The sequence below is a fragment of the Erpetoichthys calabaricus genome, chromosome 11, assembly GCF_900747795.2.
Source record: "Erpetoichthys calabaricus chromosome 11, fErpCal1.3, whole genome shotgun sequence".
NCBI lineage: Eukaryota > Metazoa > Chordata > Cladistia > Polypteriformes > Polypteridae > Erpetoichthys > Erpetoichthys calabaricus.
The window spans coordinates 105,733,455-105,752,244 of NC_041404.2; the positions used below are offsets into that span (position 1 = coordinate 105,733,455).

At 39.1% G+C, this 18,790-nt stretch overlaps 1 protein-coding gene across 2 annotated transcripts in view; it reads left to right on the forward strand.

Annotated features, from left to right (window-relative positions):
* LOC114660782 (protein-serine O-palmitoleoyltransferase porcupine-like) overlaps positions 1–9,787 on the forward strand; it is a 131,602-nt gene extending 121,815 nt beyond the window's left edge. The window contains exons 11-13 of one of the 2 annotated variants that reach the window (XM_051934168.1): positions 2,154–2,239; positions 3,469–3,582; positions 6,167–9,787. In XM_051934168.1, the coding sequence (XP_051790128.1) occupies positions 2,154–2,239; positions 3,469–3,582; positions 6,167–6,268 (302 nt within the window). In that variant the 3' untranslated portion in view covers positions 6,269–9,787. The remainder of the gene's footprint in view (positions 1–2,153; positions 2,240–3,468; positions 3,583–6,166) is intronic. The other variant, XM_051934169.1, reaches the window with a different exon arrangement.
* Positions 9,788–18,790: the final 9,003 nt, after the last annotated feature.

Consider the following 18,790-nt stretch of genomic DNA (forward strand, 5'->3'; position numbering starts at 1 on the left):
CATACGAACTGTATGTAAATATATTTTTTTAAAGATTTTTAAGCACAAATATAGTTAATCATTACACCATAGAATGCACAGTGTAATAGTAAAAACATTGAATAACACTGACACAAACACCCAGGCTCCCTGCTCAGCTGCATGCTCTCTCTCTCTCTCTCTCTCTCTCTCTCTCTCGCTTGCTCTTTCTCTCTCTCTCTCTCTCTCTCTCAGCAGCACCCGAGTCTGCCTCTCTCTCTCTCTCTCTCCCCCTCTCTCTCTCAGCAGCACACGAGCCCTCTCTCTCTCTCTGTAACATTGCAGCAGTTGTATAAACACTTTTTTTTAAAATGAGTTTTAAGCGCAGGGGGAAAAAGGAACATTTGAACAAATCCGAACTTTATTTAAAAGCCAACCAAGATAGTAACATTGCAGGAGTTCACCATTTTTAATCAGGCGACTGACAGTAGTGGAGTCAGGCACAGAGAAGGTCAGCTGCTGAGAAAGCATGTCGACTGTTGCAGGGCGGTGAAGCAGGTGAGACGCTAATGAAAAAGAGGCACAGGGCTTATTGGTTTTTAAAGACTGCTTCCTTCATTGTGTTTTAACCTCAGTTTTAAAGGATTGCGCGGCTCTCTCTGTCGCGCTGCCTGTTTGTGTGCCTCTGTCTCTCTGTGGCGCTGCCTGTGTGTGCGCAGCTCTCTCTCTCCGGCTGCCTGTCTGTGCCTCTGTCTCTCTCGCGCGCTGCCTGTGTGTGCGTGGCTCTCTCTCTCGCGCGCTGCCTGTGTGTGCGTGGCTCTCTCTCTCGCATGCTGCCTGTGTGTGCCTCTGTCTCTCTCTGGCGCTGCCTCTGTGTGAACCAAGGTTCCACTGAGGTTGACTAATGAAAAGTTAACGTGGCTCAGAGCTGCATGTGGACTGTGGCACAGACAAACAGAAATGACGGCATGTTTTCCGAGGCGTCGCATCCGAGTTGGTGGGCGTGGCTCTGCGAGTTGTCGTCATATCCAATGGTCTTAGAGTTGGTGGGTGTGGCCCCTTCCTGCGTGCGCCATGGGTGTCTTACTTGTCGGCGGCTTAGTGAATCCACGCCCCTTCCTGCGTGCTTTCCATGGGTGGCTACTTGTCTTCTGGCTTAGTGAATTATATATATATAGATATATAGATTTTGGCTGGTGGTACATGAAAACTGGAACAAATCATGGTTGAGGTTAGAAGCTCTGGAAGTGTGGCACTTTTTCTTGTCCATTACCATAAACATCTTTCTACTATTTTAGTATTTGAGGTTTACTGACTTAGAATTAATACAATTTTAACTGATGATTTTATCATTATCAAACTCATCTTATTTTAACAAGTTTTTATTGGACTGCTTTTTCCTTTTCTCTCTACCTGACACAAAGAGTAATGGGAATGAATAGTATAATTAAATGTGATATATTATTAGTTCTTGTAATTTTTCAATAAACAGCGTGTCTCTTAATGTTTTACCACTTTGCAACCATTATTGGATTAATCTGAATGATAGTGTAACTAAGAATTCAGCAGTATTAGATATGCTGAAAAATTCTGTCACTGACAAAAAGTATGGTATTCATATCATTTAAATATTGTTTATTTTTAGGGGTGGGGGTTGATTTGTTTTCGATCCTATTTTTGTAAAAATTGATCTATATTTGTGTGGAATGTTGTGTGATTACAATAAAATCAATAAAATTAAAAAATAAAATATTGTTTATTTTCAATAGATAGTTTAGGCTGCATTACTTTACCATTTTGTAATGAAAATGTAAGATTAATTTAGATGAGAATTCAGCAACAATAGATGTGTTAAGAAAAAAAAATACCCCTGAACCTTTTTCTGAGGCTCTGTTCTTATCAAGTGGGAATTTCATAAACACTCAATCTACTGTTTTACTTTTCACAAGTGCTTTTTAATTTTGATTATGACAATGTTATTGATTGCTTTTATCCTTTTGTGTTCTTGTTTGCTACATTTCCCGGTCTCATTTTAAACAATGTACCTTGAAAATTTATATACTATATAATGATGCACAAAACAAATAAATATGGTATTTTGAAAAGTTGACTAATTTAATAAAGGTGCTATATAAATTCACCTGTCTTTTACATTTGAATAACAAATGTCATTTTATTTATATTTTTCCTTTCAGTTCTTCGAAAGCGACTTTCTGTCATTATGAATGCTTGCATCTTGTCCAGACGTTGTCCTCCAGATTGTAAACACCAATACAAGACGGTAAACAGAAACCCTCCTTCTAAAATAATATTCTTTTTGGGATTACATGGTCTCTCAAAAGCTTAATTGGTGGTGGTCTTAAAGACTGATTCAAAACACAATAAACAAGTCCCTCAAAATGCCTTATTGACATACTGTGCCAACAAGAGCAGTTTATTTGTCCCCAAGGAACATGGAAAAATAAAATAAAGTATTCTCTGTATCTTTGTATATAATCTGTCCGTTATCTGCTCATAGAGGTGGCAGTGGGTGGTTTTGTAAAAGGAGTGAGACCAGAATAACTCTCTTAACCAATCCATCTTTCTAGGGCACATTTACAAAAGTGTGTGATGACAAATACGCATATGAAGAATATGTGTGGCAAATTATGTATACAGCCAGTGGGCTGCAGTTTACATCTTGGGCAGATGCTGTGGAGAAAAATGCAATAAGTTAATGTTATGGGTACTTTCAAAAGCTTTGAATCCCTTGCACATTAAAATGTTAATTAGTTTTACGTTTTCTGCATTGCCATGACATTTCAGCATCTTTTAAAGAGCTTATGAATACTGTTAAATGTAAAGCACATTTTTATACTAAAGAAAAGGAAGGGACAATTTCATTTTTTTGTACATTTAGGGACTTTTGTTCATTGAATTTGCTAGCCCTTACATCCCTCTTTCTTTGTGACTTTTTTAGTTCCCTTTGTTCATTGGACAATCCAACCCTGCTGTGGACACTGATTGACAGTATGCCCAGTGGACGCTGGACATTTTATTGTTTTACTTTTATGTTATATAATATAGGGCGACACGGTGGCGCAGTAGGTAGCGCTGCTGCCTCGCAGTTAGGAGACACTGGTTCGCCTCCCGGGTCCTCCCTACGTGGAGTTTGCATGTTCTCCCCGTGTCTGTGTGGGTTTCCTCCCACAGTCCAAAGACATGCAGATTAGGTGCATTGGCAATTCTGCATTGTCCCTAGTGTGTGCTTGGTGTGTGTGTGTGCCCTATGGTAGGCTGGTGCCCTGCTTGGGGTTTGTTTCCTGCCTTGCGCCCTGTGTTGGCTAGGATTGGCTCCAGCAGACCCCCGTGACCCTGTAGTTAGAATATAGCGGGTTGGATAATGGATGGATGGGTTATATAATATATAGATAGATATTTTCGCTTTGAGAGTATATTTTTAGAAGCAATGCAGGTGAAGCAGACTTTGTATTTGTATATTTTGCTATTGTAACACAGCTTTGTCTTCAACAGAATCTCTGGGTACGGGCAACCAATGTTGGGTTTGGCATGCTTGCTGTCTTTCACTTGGCTTATCTAGGCTCCTTATTTGATGCATCAGTGGATGATGTAGAAGGCGAAGAGGTGAGTTGAGACTGAACACAAACGGTGAGCTCCAGCACTACATGTTGTGTTATACAAGATAATGTGGAGGGACCTTTGTTTCTTATTTCAATTGGCTGGGTTGGATGTGCTGTATTATTGCTATTGTCCTATAGTTCCAAAGCTCAGAATTCAGATCTATTTTCTACTGCTAGGATTGATTCTGATTTCATGGCCCATGTTTGGAATAAATAGGGTCAGGAAATTAACAAATGAATGACAGAGTGGTTTTATCCTATTTGCATCCTGTTTTATCATTTTTAAATCTTATTTTATGTAAGTTTTAGCTCTGATTAAAAATAATTAAATTCAACAGGTCCTTCAGCTGTTCGCTTCCATTGGGTTCTTGTTTTTGTTTACCTGAATAATTTAAATTTGTTCTTGATATTGTAGAGCATGCATGCATGCATGGGGGGTTGGGGATTATTTCACGCCTAATGCATTGGAATTGAATACACTCATTTCAGCTTTCTACTTGTGTGTTTTAACCAGAACAAATTGGCATGAGCTACCTATCCACCTACCTCGAGTTTGCTACAGTTCTAAATGTCTTTTATGCATACAGTAATCCCTCGCTATATCGCGCTTCGCCTTTCGCGGCTTCACTCTATCGCGGATTTTATATGTAAGCATATTTAAATATATTTCGCGGATTTTTTGCTGGTTCGCGGATTTCTGCGGACAATGGGTCTTTTAATTTCTGGTACATGCTTCCTCAGTTGGTTTGCCCAGTTGATTTCATACAAGGGACGCTATTGGCAGATGGCTGAGAAGCTACCCAACTTACTTTTCTCTCTCTCTCTCTTGCGCTGACTTTCTCTGATCCTGACGTAGGGGGATTGAGCAGGGGGGCTGTTCGCACACCTAGACGATACGGATGCTCGTCTAAAAATGCTGAAAGATTATCTTCACGTTGCTACATTCTGTGCAGCTGCTTCGTGAAGCGACATGCTGCACGGTGCTTCGCATACTTAAAAGCTCGAAGGGCACGTATTGATTTTTGCTTGTTTGTTTTTCTCTGTCTCTCTCTCTCTCTCTTTCTCTGCTCCTGACGGAAGGGGTGTGAGCTGCCGCCTTCAACAGCTTTGTGCTGCGGTGCTTCGCATACTTAAAAGCCAAACAGCCCTATTGATTTGTTTGCTTTTCTCTATCTCTCTGACATTATCTGCTCCTGACGAGCACTCCTTTGAAGAGGAAGATATGTTTACATTCTTTTAATTGTGAGACGGAACTGTCATCTCTGTTTTGTCATGGAGCACAGTTTAAACTTTTGAAAAAGAGACAAATGTTTGTTTGCAGTGTTTGAATAATGTTCCTGTCTCTCTACAACCTCCTGTGTTTCTGTGCAAATCTGTGACCCAAGCATGACAATATAAAAATAACCATATAAACATATGGTTTCTACTTCGCGGATTTTCTTATTTTGCGGGTGGCTCTGGAACGCAACCCCCACGATGGAGGAGGGATTACTGTATTCACTTTTAAGATGTTGTTTAAAAAAGGAGAAAAAAAGTATTCACAAAGCCATAGTGATTTCGGTACATGGTAGCATAAACAGGATCCAGGCTAAGCAAGTAATAGTATTTGAAGGAAAGAGGTCCAGATTTCTTTTTGATATCATTATGCCAACAAATGTGCTCACCAGATTTAGTTTCATTTCAAGACAATCCAGCAAAGAAGCATGAAAAATAAAATCTGGTGCATACTATTTAATTTTTGTTTTTTTAGCACCGTGAGCAGTAGCACAGGAGTGTAGTATCAGTAGAGATGCTACATATAGAATTCTGCAAGAAAATGCTACATGTGCATTGGAAAATGAACACACATGCAGGACAAGATTTGATTGTTATGTATTTGCTTTTCCTCTTCCTGTATCATTACAAGGTGGTATAAATCAAATAAATGACTCCAAAAACAAGTAACCTTCTAACTAATTAAAGTTACTGGATAGTTAAACAAATTATTAAAATTGCTAAAATAATTACTGATAAGGCTATGAAAAGAAAATACATTTCCAAAATAAAGAACAGATTTAATATGTCCTAAAGAAATTCTGCACCAGAAAAAGTGGACCAGAGTCATTAACATTGTCAAATAAACAGACCAATGCCACGAAAAAGGTTTGCAATTTTGCAAAGGAAGGCAATTAGATGCAGGTTATATACAAATTTGTGTCCAAAACAAAACTGAGTTGGGTGAAACAAAATGACGGTTTTATGTTCAGGCAGAGGAAATGAGGTCATTGGGGTCACAACCGGAAGTTGGGTCATCGGGTTTGGAAGCAGAAGTGGCATCATTGGGGCCAGGCTGAATTTCCCGTAACTGGTCTACAGAGGAAAGAGAGAAAGGGTTAGTGCACCCTGCCACCCCTAGTGTGGCGTGGAATTACCCTCATTTAAGCCCTTTAGCTGCCTCTCATGTACACGTGTGTGACAACATATATCCATTAACTTCAGGAAATAATGCTTCTTGAGAAACATGGGACACTCTTAGCTGTGACTGTACTAAATTATTAGCCATGTGTCATTCTTTAACCTAAAGCAACTGTTTTCCTTTCCTTCTGTAGGGTTATGCACCATCACACACAATTAAAAAATGGTCAGAACTGAGCTGGGCCAGCCATTGGGTGACATTTGGCTGCTGGGTGTTTTATCGACTCATCTGCTGAACACAACAACATATGAAGAACTGCAATAAAGGGCAAATTTTTTAGTCTATTCTGCATTATGATGCAGACAATTTTTGAGTTGCCAAGGGGGTTGCAGTGAAAGGTATTTAAATCTCTACTGCAAGCAAAATATATATATTTTTATTGATAAATTTGTTATTCTTTATGTATGAATCCTTAAATGACAGTTGGAGGTGGAGTTTCAAAATGGATCTAACAAATCAAGGGACTGAATTCTAGTACAATAACAAACTTTATTGAAGAGGAATGTGCAATGATTTTCCCAGAGTCTGCCGTTAGCCTATTGTCGCAGCTGTCCCAATCCCACACATATTAGCTCCAAGTAAGTCTTCTTTTTAAATAATTAGAATGATGGGTCTCTGTAGTTACTGTACCTTTTCTGAGACCTTTCCTCATCTGAAATGATTGTGCTTAATGTTCCTTTTCCAGCATTAACCCAAAGTGTACTGTATCTGTTCAAACACAACTAGAATATTTTAGCAATTTCTTATAACTATGATATAGATTCACAAAAAGCTAGCCAATAAATGCATCAAATTCCAACTTCTGCAATGTCATCATGTGGGTATGATGAGGTGTGGCATTTCTCTTAAGCATTCCCTGTGGGATGCAGAGAAGTGCTTACTTTGTCAGTTGACAATCTGATAAAAGTAGAGTTTACTTTGATAAATCTTCAATCAGATTTTGCTTTCTGTACTTTTATGACATACTAACCTTGAATTCAACAAAGATTTATGTAGCTTGTGATAACTACCTTCTTCTGGCTAGCACCTATTCAACTAATTCTTTAATATCTTAGAGCCAGGTTTCAATGGTGTTTCTTAACCATAAATGCTGAATAAGCACATGACAAGTAGCATACAGCACATCTTTGCACAATTGTTAAAGCAAAGTCAATCATGGCTGCATTAGATTGGTTTTAGTTTTTCCTTTTTTTATGGTTCCTGCCCCCAAGATATCATTCTAAATGGCGTTGTCCTCTAATAAATGAATTTCACTTAATTAGAAGACCTGTTATATAGCAAGATTAATGATAAACACCACCCTAAAGTATTTTATATGTGTATTAAAGAAAGCATAAACACATAGTTTTAAAATGTATCCAAAAAAGGGAAGGTGTCTTACTCAGGTTCATAGCATATGCTCATGAATATGTGACAAGACTAGAGTTTTTCTGCAAGTTGCACCCAACCACAAATCCAAGGCTAATCAACAAAATATATAATTGTTGCACATTTAACTTTTCTTATTCAATATGCAGGTTCACAATTTCTGTTTTTTCTCCCTCGTTTCTTGTAACCTGAATTGGTTCAGCAATTCAGAAAACTCTAGATGTTTTTTTTTCTGTCCTCATTAAAGCAACACTCAGCTTGGTAATTTAAAAAGTCAAAAACACATGCTAAATGAGCTACTAATATGCAGCTTAAACAATTAAGGTATGGTACCAGTGCACAGGAATTTAAAAAGAATTCCATTATTGAACTGTGGATCTTAATTAAGAGACTGACTTCCCTTATTAGACATATCTCCAAACCTGATTTCTTAATATTTATTCGCATTACCATGGGCATTCATGACTGTAATCATGGCTTGAAATGTTCATGTTTTTTCTTAAACATGCTTTATCCATTTCTGGGTTGATGAAAATCTGGGAGATGGAAGCAACACTGGACAGGACATTAGTCCATCTCAGGGCTCACTCATGCAAACACCCACACTCAGCTCAGACAGAGAATAATTAGGAAATGCCAAATGACCTAACCAGCCTGTGTTGGGGATGTAATAGGAAAGCTGGAGTAACCAGAGGTAAATCCATATTGACATGGTGAAAATGTCTTTACTCCACTTGGACAACTGCCAGGCTTGCAATTTGAACCCAACAGACTTTCATTTTAGATGTTTTGAATAATCATAGATATTAAAAGTGGCTATCATAGCAAATAACCTTTTTTTAGTTTAATTTCTTTCCACACAAAAAATGCAAAATGGGATTTGCATGGAAACAGAGTGATAACTCTGGTTTTTATTAGGTTGCACCTCTGTGACTGATCAGTTTTGAATCATTTCTCCTGACAGCCAGAACCCAGTTTTGATTCCTGTCCTCCTTCATCCTTACTGTAGCATGCTGCTTTAGCCACCTCCTTATGTTTACTATCTTCATATGGATGTCTCCCAGCTTTGTTTTGCTGTGTTTTAATGCTTCATGTCATTCAAAGATTTTACAAAAAAAAAAAAAGAATTATAAATTTATTATGCAGAATTGTGTTATCTAAATTATTAAAGACTGAAGAAAAATCTTTTACATGAGGTTATACTTTGTATTAGTGATTTCATTAACAGTCTATACTGTTGTTGTTACCCATGATTTTTAAAATGCAAATTATTTTAAATCAATCCGCCCAATCCTGAATGTACTAATGTTTCAATCCTAAACACGATTATCTTTCAAATTGTGCTATCCAGCTTCTTAACATTTATGGTTTTCATTTGTGTTTTTCCTTCTTTACGTTTTCATTTATCAGTATTTCAATGTTTTTGAGCTTGATAGAAAGTTATTTTTGACGTTGGACAAGGATAAAAGCAGAAAGCACAAAAGTGTTAAATGCCAAAAACAAAAATGTGCCAAACTTGTAATTTAAAAGATATTAATGGAAGAGATGTCCTTTTATTGCAGTATAGCTATTTAAGCATAATTCTAGGACAAACTTTAGTGTTGTAAAATTGTGATAAAAAAATGTACAAAGCATTGCAATACTAAATGGAAATGAATAGTGAAAATAGGCTTGAAAAGTAAATTTTGAAGAATGAAGTAAGTTAAAAAATGCCTCCATAGTTTGCTAGTGAATTGAAAGCCTTTCTGTTACAAGTGTAGAGACAACTAGCAGCAGTCAACTAACAGTCTTTCTCTACTGCCAAATGCCTGGTAGCCATCCTCCAAAATTCAATAGAGTTAATGTACAATAGTGACTATATAGAATAGCAATAGCTGCCCAAAAATAAACTGTTAAATTACTTGGAGTCTAACACCAATCTGCATTTAACATTTAAACACATAAGTGAATTTTGTAAGGTGGGAGAAAAATTACTGTGTTCTGCCCTGTCTGTATCAAGAGAAGCACCAGACAAATAGAAGGCTCAAAATGCTTGTGGAAGTCATGAAGCATGTTTAAAATGTCACAAAGTAATGCTCTTTTTGCAGTGACTTAACAATGACTTGCAACTGCTGAGGCTACCCTTTTCTATAAATATAAAAAAAGCACTTTTATAGGCTTTGGGTGCATTATTGCTTTTATTACGATTGCACTCCTAGGTAATTGTCATTCTTATTTTTAGAATTTCATCGCAAGTCACTCTGACACTGTTGTTTCCCTTTAGCCTCCAATTAATATACTGTATAAGGTACACAAGAATACAGTCTAATGCAGCAACATTATTAATGCAGGGGTCTTACAAACTGATGCTGAAATGTTTGAGGCTATGTGTATGCTTTTTTTTTTTTTTTTTTTTTAATAATAAATAAAAACTACAAGGGTAAAACTGTGTCTTAAAATATTATCAGCTTGGAATGACTGCTATCTTTATCACACACTTTCTTAAAACTTAAGCCAACAAAGCCTATGTTGGATTGAACATAAACAGTAAACAGTTGAATTTATTATCTTTTATTTTGTAGTACACAGGTTTTTGAAAAAAATCACAAATTGAAAAGGTTAAAATAATACACAAACACACAATATACTATAGCTCTGTTTTTACTTACAAAACAGATGTAACACCTACTTGTTACTGAAACTACGTTTTGATTCACCAAAATACCAATATTTAACTGCTGACTATTTTGTTGTTTGTAATATTTAGTTTTTTTTTTTTTTTATTCAAGCATAGTCTGATCTTTGGAATTATTAGCATGTATTCATTATATGCTTAAAATTATTGATTTTTTAAAACCAAGACCAGTCACTATACCTTATTTGGTTAATGCGAATATAATTTCTTTTTTTCTTAAAATATAGTAAAAACACAAAGAATACTCGGTGGTTATTCATTTCAGTAATAGATAATCCGATGATTTACGAATTAGTAAGCATTGGAACATCCTTCAACAAAATTAGTCTTCCAGTAAAGCTATGTTCAAATTTTTTAATCACTTTCAAATTTTTTATCAATGCAATAATAAATTATTTATGTAACACAATACTGCAGTTTTAAGCCCAGCAACGCTGATGGTGAATACTTGTCAATTATCTAAACAATAGTATTTTTTGAAACCAAATTCAGTTAAGTACAGATACACTTCATATCTCTTGTAATGTAGTTACTGCAGCACACAGTGGGTTTGTGAACTGATCAAATTAAGGCTGGAGTTTCTTACTAAGTCTTGTACCATTATATTAAAATTGTGCATACATTGCCAAAGTATTAAAATAAACAGCAAAAATGTTTTGCTTTTCATTACTGGGAACGGAAAATTAAGTCTTGTTTTTGGCTGATGATTAAGTTTTCACTCATCTGTTGTGCTGAAATGGAAAACTGTCTGAAAACATAAACTGGTATTTCCAGCCCCTGAACTGAAACAGGAACCATTGTTTGATCGGTCTCTAAAATATTTCTTAACGTTGATTGTGAGACCGCAACTCTATGGCAGCTCACTGTTTTTGGGGGAAAATAAAGAAATATTCTGTATGTAAACTTTTTTGCTTTTGTATTTCCCTTGTATCATTGTGTATCTTACATTAGTTCTGTGAATGAAATAAAAAAGAGATTTTTAATCATTGTATATATATTTTTTTAAACACCCTCCACATTATTCCTTGTCTTATCGTATAAAATACATTATGCTCTTATATGAAATTTTTTACATTATATACCATTATGTTCAGTTAAGTTTACAACAGATCCAGTCTTTGTATGGCACCATATTTGTGAGTTATACCACTGGATGATTGAAAATCACTTGTCCTTAAATTTGAAGAAACAAGCTCTTTTAACAACTGGTAATTCTGTAATTAGCAAAATAAAACTTGAACAGCATGAACTGATGTACACAACAATTTTTAATCATCATATTACCAAACTTTCTAAGATATGCATTTGGCAGCTTAGAAATATCTCAAAGTTCAGTCCCTATCTTAACATTTAGTATAGAGGAAAGCTAGATCATTCCTTCGTAGATCAATCGACAGTAACATTACTTTCCTGTTCAGGGCTGTCTGCTATCTTTTACCCAGTGCTGCCAGAACAGACTTTAGTCCTTGTGACCTGAAATGAAATAAGTCAGTTTGGGAATGCTATGTTATGTAAATTTCAAGCAGAGCTGACTGCTATAATACTTTACAATCACTGTAGTGTTTAAGATTTCTTGATTTGTACTCTGCAAAAATAACAATAAGATCTATAACTAAAATTAAGTAGTATGGGCATATTACTTCAGTCTACATAGGCAGACAGGTCATTGATTTTAATATCTTCCTTTTGACATATAAAGTCATACATTACCTTACAGGTTTATGCTTAGGAGCACACTACATAAAGGCAGGCTTAAGATTTAAAGGATAAATTAAACTTCAGCAGGAAGCAAAGGTTTTACCTATAGGGTCTTCCCGCCACTTACTCTTAAAATCTGAGATTTATTATTTTTATTAATGGGCCTTTGTTGGAGGTAAAACTGCAGTGGCAGCTTATATATCTTTTTTGGTGGCTAATACTGACAATTGTTGTTACTGTCATTTTTAGGTATGTTCATATATGATGTGTGAACCACCTATTCCAAAAGCCCATGTCTGCCTGTCTGCATAAAACATCCTCCCTCTCCCCAGAGGACCAGTTGTGTTGAGATGTGTGTATACTTATTCTTTAAAGAAATTGGTGCTATAACTCAAAAACAAGATTGTGCTGTATGAATAATTAAATTTTCAATATTTCCTGTTGAAAAGCATAGGTGAGAGATGTCCACACTTTGAAAAGGTCACTCTATAAAAACCTAAAGCAGAAGTTGGCATGATACTACCTAACTTTCAATTTTACTACTAGGTGGCAAATATGCAAGCTAAAAAGACATAAAAATTGACGCAAATTGATGAATATACACAAGCCCGGTCTGCAATGAAAATAAAATCTTGCTGTACATCTTTATATGACCTATTTTGTGCCCCAGTAAAAATAATTATCATTAGCATGATAATACCAATAATCCAATTGTCAACCAATCACTCAGAATATGGGAGCAATGCATGATATACTGTATTTCAAGACAGATAAACTTTTATCTTCCTTTTTCAACCCTCTCAGACCTACACAGTATTTAATCTTTGGAAAACATCTGTGATTAAAACATGAGAACTGTATATTGACAACATTTTTGCATCTTATGAACAATTACACTACAAATTTAACTTCCAATCAACACATTTTTCCACTACTTTAATTGACGACCACAAAGGAACTAGAAGGGATTGGAAGAATGCTGAAGCTAAGCCAGAGGCTGGGATATGGCTCAGAGAGATGAGCACAAACTGTGGCCAACTTGAACAAGGTAAGCAATATTTCGCTATAAGTTGTTTGTGGTAGTTTCACAGAGATTCTGCCCCTCCATCGGAGAAGCAGTAAAACGAACTAGTTTACGAACTAAACAGTGTGGTAAAGGAGGATGAGCAGCCAGAATTAATATGAGAAAAGACAGCAGTTTTACAGTGCGATAGGTGAGGAAAAATTAAAAGGAACAGTGAAAACTCTAGTAGTCCACTCTGGTAGGTACTGCTTTGTGAAGAATGCTAGAGGCTGCATAGACCAAATGTGAAATTCTGTGTAATGCTGTCATTTATGACTTGGGCCGTTGCCCTGGTGCAAGGTTTAGGACAGTTAGACAAGATGCTGCCAAGGTGTTGCTGTGCTTAACGCAGGAGGCTGCAAGAATCAGTGAGAATCTGGTCAGAGCCACTGGTGCATGTGGCCTGACCCTCCCTTCCTACTGCATCCCATAAAACTTCTACAGATGAGGTGTCTGACAAGGTGTAAAGTCCTACGATACCGCCTTAGATTAGAGACAAGGGTCTGCTTGGGTAGGCGAAAGGCCTATGGTGGCTGCTCTCGACTCCCCATACAGTGTGAAGTTGAGGAGGCTGAAACCAAAACAGGTGGGAGCGAGTGGGCTAGCATGAGGGAAAGATAGGAATAGATAAAAATTAGAAAAAAATTGTAAATACTGTATATAGAATAGTTTAGTGCAAGGAGAGCGAAGGGAAGCATAGGTAAGGATAGGGCTAGTTTTATTTTTATTCTCATATATATATATATATATATATATATACACACTAGCCATGTGCGCCCAACTATGTTGCGCATGTTAAAGTTGTCTGTGAAGGGCTCCCTGTTTAAACACGGCTGCCAGTTGTGAACTGGGCCCTTCGTCTAACAGCATTATGATTTTTTATAAGGGAAACAAAATTACAAAACAAAACCCTTGGACATTGATTCGATAGGAACGGCCTACTCGGAATCACTGTCCGAATAGTAATTATGTGGTGGTGGAGGAGCATTTCTGCTTCTCTTCGTTCACAGTCCGTCTCGTTTTCATGACGCTGTTGTTTCCTGTCATGATCTCTTCTCAACCTTTCTCCAATCTTGCAGGTTGCTTTGTGGCAATCCAAAGAGTAAGGAAGAACCAATGCTTCTTTCTTGAACTCCAAACGCCAACTGATGGAAAATCACAGAAGTGTGCCCGACTTATATACTCTGACTGCCGACTCCAAGAAGTGGGTGAACATTCGATTTGGGCGAAGTGCTGCCAATGACGGTCGATAGAAACACAAAAAACCACAGTCTTGACAACGAAGCAGGTGTCGACACCAGATCTAAACACAATGCACGGTGTCGACGCCAGATCTAAACACAAAGAGTGCTATCGACAGTGTTCGTAAACAAAAGTAACAACCAAGGTGTTGTGTATTCAGCCAGTACAAACAGCACGTAGTCTCCTTTAATTCAGTCCTCTTTAATCACCACACTCCAACCTCATCTAACGATCCTCCCCCTCACTTCCTCTCCTCCTCCATCACTACTGCCCTCTACTGAACACAGCAGGAACACCACACAAGGCAGTGAATTCGTGGACAAACATAGATCAAGATCCAAATGAAGATTATATATAAAGATGATTTTTTTTTAATGCCCCATCCTTGAATAAGGAACAATTGAGTGACTGACTGCATGAGTTCCATTATCCTTCATTGGTAGTAAAACAAGCCACAGAATCAGAGGCAAGTGTGATTATGAAAACAGCTCCAGGACCCAAGTAGTTAGTACATAGATCCGGCGCCGCCAAGAGTGGCAACCTTTTCAGCAGCTCCGTGTATGACTGCATGTGTATGTGTACTTTTCTACTTTTATTTTTCTATTTTTATTTATTGATCACTCCTATCACTTTATTTTATGTGGATTTGTTCCCTGGACACACTTACTTTTACAACATGGGCATGGATTTTTACACGCCGAGACTCGTCTATTCAAGTACTCAACTTCAAGTGCAGAGAACAAATGCCAGTATCGTTGTGGTTCCCTATTTACCCGACGAGGTAAGAAGGTGGTATCGGGGCAGCAGAGCTGGCACTAAATTAAAAATGAAGCGGCTTGCGAGAAAGTGGCGTTTTAAGCCTTTGGTGCCTTCTGTGATTCTGGGGAATGTGAACTCAATCGACGAACTGGCTGCGCTGGTGAAAAATGTCAGAACCTACAGAGAATGCAGTTTGTTGTGTTTTTGCAAAACGTGGCTAACTACCACCATCCCAGATGCTAACGTGGAGCTACCCGGGTTTAGCACAGTTAGAGCGGACAGAGATGCAAGTACCTGTGGGAAGCACAAAGGAGGAGGACTCGCTCTCTATGTTAATACACGGTGGTGTAACTCTGGACATGTTAGCGTCAAAGTCTCCACTTGCTGCAGGGACATCGAACTGTTGGCCATAAGTTTGCGTCCCTATTACTTGCCCAGGGAGTTTGGACATGTCATTGTTGTCATCGTGTACATCCTTCCTCGGGCGGACGTGGAGACAGCAAGTGTCATCATCCATTCTGCTGTTGCTAAGTTACAAACGCAGCGCCCTGAGGCGGTTGTGCTAATCGCTGGAGACTTTAACCATGTGACGCTGGACAAAACATTACCTGCCTTCTCCCAGTATGTGGACTGTAACACCCGGGGAAATAAGACTATTGATTTACTGTATGCAAACATTAAAGACGCATACAGCGCCACCCCGCTGCCTGAGCTTGGGAAAGCAGATCATAACCTGGTTCTGCTTCAGCCTCACTACAAACCAAAAGTGAGGGTCCTACCTGCAACCACATGATCATTCAGGAAGTGGACCCCGGAGGCTGAGAATGCTTTGAGAGGATGTTTTGGAACTACAGACTGGGATATCCTGCAGGGATCACATAGTGAGAACATTGAGGAAGTTGTTGAGTGCACTACTGACTACATCAACTTCTGTATGGACATTGTAGTTCCAGTAAGAACTGTACGCTGCTATGCTAACAACAAGCCATGGATTACAAGTGACATCAAGGGGCTTTTGAACCAGAAGAAAAGGGCTTTTAAAGGCGGTGATCAGCATGAGCTCAAGTGTGTGCAGAAGGAACTCAGAGTCCAGCTCAGGGCGGCAAAGGAGCAGTACAGGAGAAAGCTGCAGCAGAAGTTGCAGAATAACAGCATGAAGGAAGTGTGGGATGGGATGAAGATCATCACTGGCTGCAGCTCAGAGCGGGGTACCACCATCGAGAGAGACGTGAAGAGAGCAAACCAAATGAACAACTTCTTTAACAGGTTTGACCACCCTAACCCACTCTCACCCTCACCTCGGAGTACTGCACCCTCCACACATCCTTCTGCTGATACCAGCATAGGAGAGACATCCCCACCCATAATTACAACAGCGCAAGTGAGCAGAGAGCTGAGGAGACTTCGTGCCAGCAAAGCAGCGGGTCCAGATGGAGTATCGCAACGACTGCTGAAGGTCTGTGCATCGGAGCTGGGGGGTCATCTACAGCGCATCTTCAACCTGAGCCTGGAACAGGGGAGAGTCCCGAGGCTTTGGAAAACATCTTGCATCACCCCAGTCCCAAAGGTATCACGTCCTAGTGAGCTGAATGACTTCCGGCCTGTTGCTCTGACATCACATGTGATGAAGACCATGGAGAGGCTGCTGCTTCACCATCTGAGGCCACAGGTTCAACATGCCCTCGACCCTCTGCAGTTTGCATATCAGGAGAAGGTGGGAGCGGAGGATGCCATCATCTATATGCTACATCGATCCCTCTCTCACTTAGACAGAGGCAGTGGTGCTGTAAGAATTATGTTTCTAGACTTCTCTAGCGCCTTCAACACAATCCAACCTCTGCTCCTTAGGGACAAGCTGACAGAGATGGGAGTAGATTCATACCTGGTGGCATGGATCGTGGACTATCTTAAAGACAGACCTCAGTATGTGCGTCTTGGGAACCGCACGTCTGACATTGTGGTCAGCAACACAGGAGTGCCACAAGGGACTGTACTTTCTCCGGTCCTGTTCAGCCTATATACATCGGACTTCCAACACAACTCAGAGTCCTGCCACATGCAAAAGTTCACTGATGACACTGCTATCGTGGGCTGCATCAGGAGTGGGCAGGAGGAGGAGTATAGGGACCTAATCAAGGACTTTGTTAAATGGTGCGACTCAAACCACCTACACCTGAACACCAGCAAAACCAAGGAGCTGGTGGTGGATTTTAGGAGGCCCAGACCCCTCATGGACCCTGTGATCATCAGAGGTGACTGTGTGCAGATGGTGCAGACCTATAAATACCTGGGAGTGCAGCTGGATGATAAATTGGACCGGACTGCCAATACTGATGCTCTGTGTAAGAAAGGACAGAGCCGGTTATACTTCCTTAGAAGGCTGGTGTCCTTCAACATCTGCAATAAGATGCTGCAGATGTTCTATCAGACGGTTGTGGCGAGTGCCCTCTTCTACGCGGTGGTGTGCTGGGGAGGCAGCATTAAGAAGAAAGACGCCTCACGCCTGGACAAACTGGTGAGGAAGGCAGGCTCTATTGTTGGCATGGAGCTAAACAGTTTGACATCTGTGGCAGAGCGACGGGCGCTCAGCAGGCTCCTATCAATTATGGAAAATCCACTGCATCCACTAAACAGTGTCATCTCTAGACAGAAGAGCAGCTGCAGCGACAGACTGCTGTCACTGTCCTGGTCCACTGACAGACTGAGAAGATCGTTCCTCCCCCAAACTATGCGACTCTTCAGTTCTACCCGGGGGGGTAAACATTAACATTATATAAAGTTATTGTCTGTTTTTACCTGCATTATCAATCTTTAATTTAATATTGTTTTTTGTATCAGTAAGGTGCTGCTGGAGTATGTGAATTTCCCCTTGGGATTAATAAAGTGTCTATCTATCGAGACCGTAAAGTAACTAAGCACTTAACAAGTGTGAGTGACATTTTGTAAGCCAGCCCAGAGGGAACCTCATCCATTTAATGATCACATAGCCATATACTGATTTGTTTGTGTAAAAGTTTATATGGAAGATTATAGGCTGGAGAAGATTAGAGGAGGCTAGGGTGCAGAACTTTAGTTATGGGTTGGTATTTAGAGTTACAGATGCTGACCGGATTACAGTAATAATAATTCATTACATTTATATAGTGCTTTTCTCAGTACTCAAAGCTCTATCCACACAGGGAGGAACCGGAAAGCAAACCGACAATCTTCCACAGTCTCCTTACTGCAAAGCAGCAGCACTACTACTGCGCCACCTGTGAGGACAAACAAGGAAGGCAACTGTGGACAAAGTATTGTTATAGAGTCTCTCGCATAAGTTTTGCATCTGGGGAATAAAGGCAAAAGTAGGACTTACCGTAATCACTGTAGAACCTGACGCAGAATAGAAGTTATAGAGATGTGGTGTATGGGAAGGAAATTGTGGTCCACTTGTCCACACCTGTGCATCCTTTGGAAGAAAATTACTCTTGAATATCTGAGCAGCTAAGCCTGACAGGAAGAAGGAGGGTGTTTAAGGAAGCCAGATATTTGCGTGATAGTGAAACAGAGATAAGAAAATTGAAGGTAGCAGAGGAAAGGGTGAAGAAAGAACTAGGTGCAGGAGATCAGTATTGAAGGAGAGTCCTCACAGTATATTTGAAGGCTAAAACCCATTACAGAAACATAGTGCAAATATATTTGGGAGATGATAAGTTGTGGGATAGCTAATATAGGGAGATTTATGACACATTGTTGAAAGGGTCCTGCAAGCAACACATGGTATAAGTACTCGTTTTTGGAGGGAAGAGTTTTATGAGGATTTGTTTTGGCATACATACCAGTGGACAGAGGAGGCGAAGGACTTTTTTCTCAGATCATTAAAGGAAATCACTAACCTAAAAGAGTCACAGGAAGAGTGGCCATATATAAATTGGGATGTGGTGATTGGTATAAATTTGGATGATGAGAAAGTT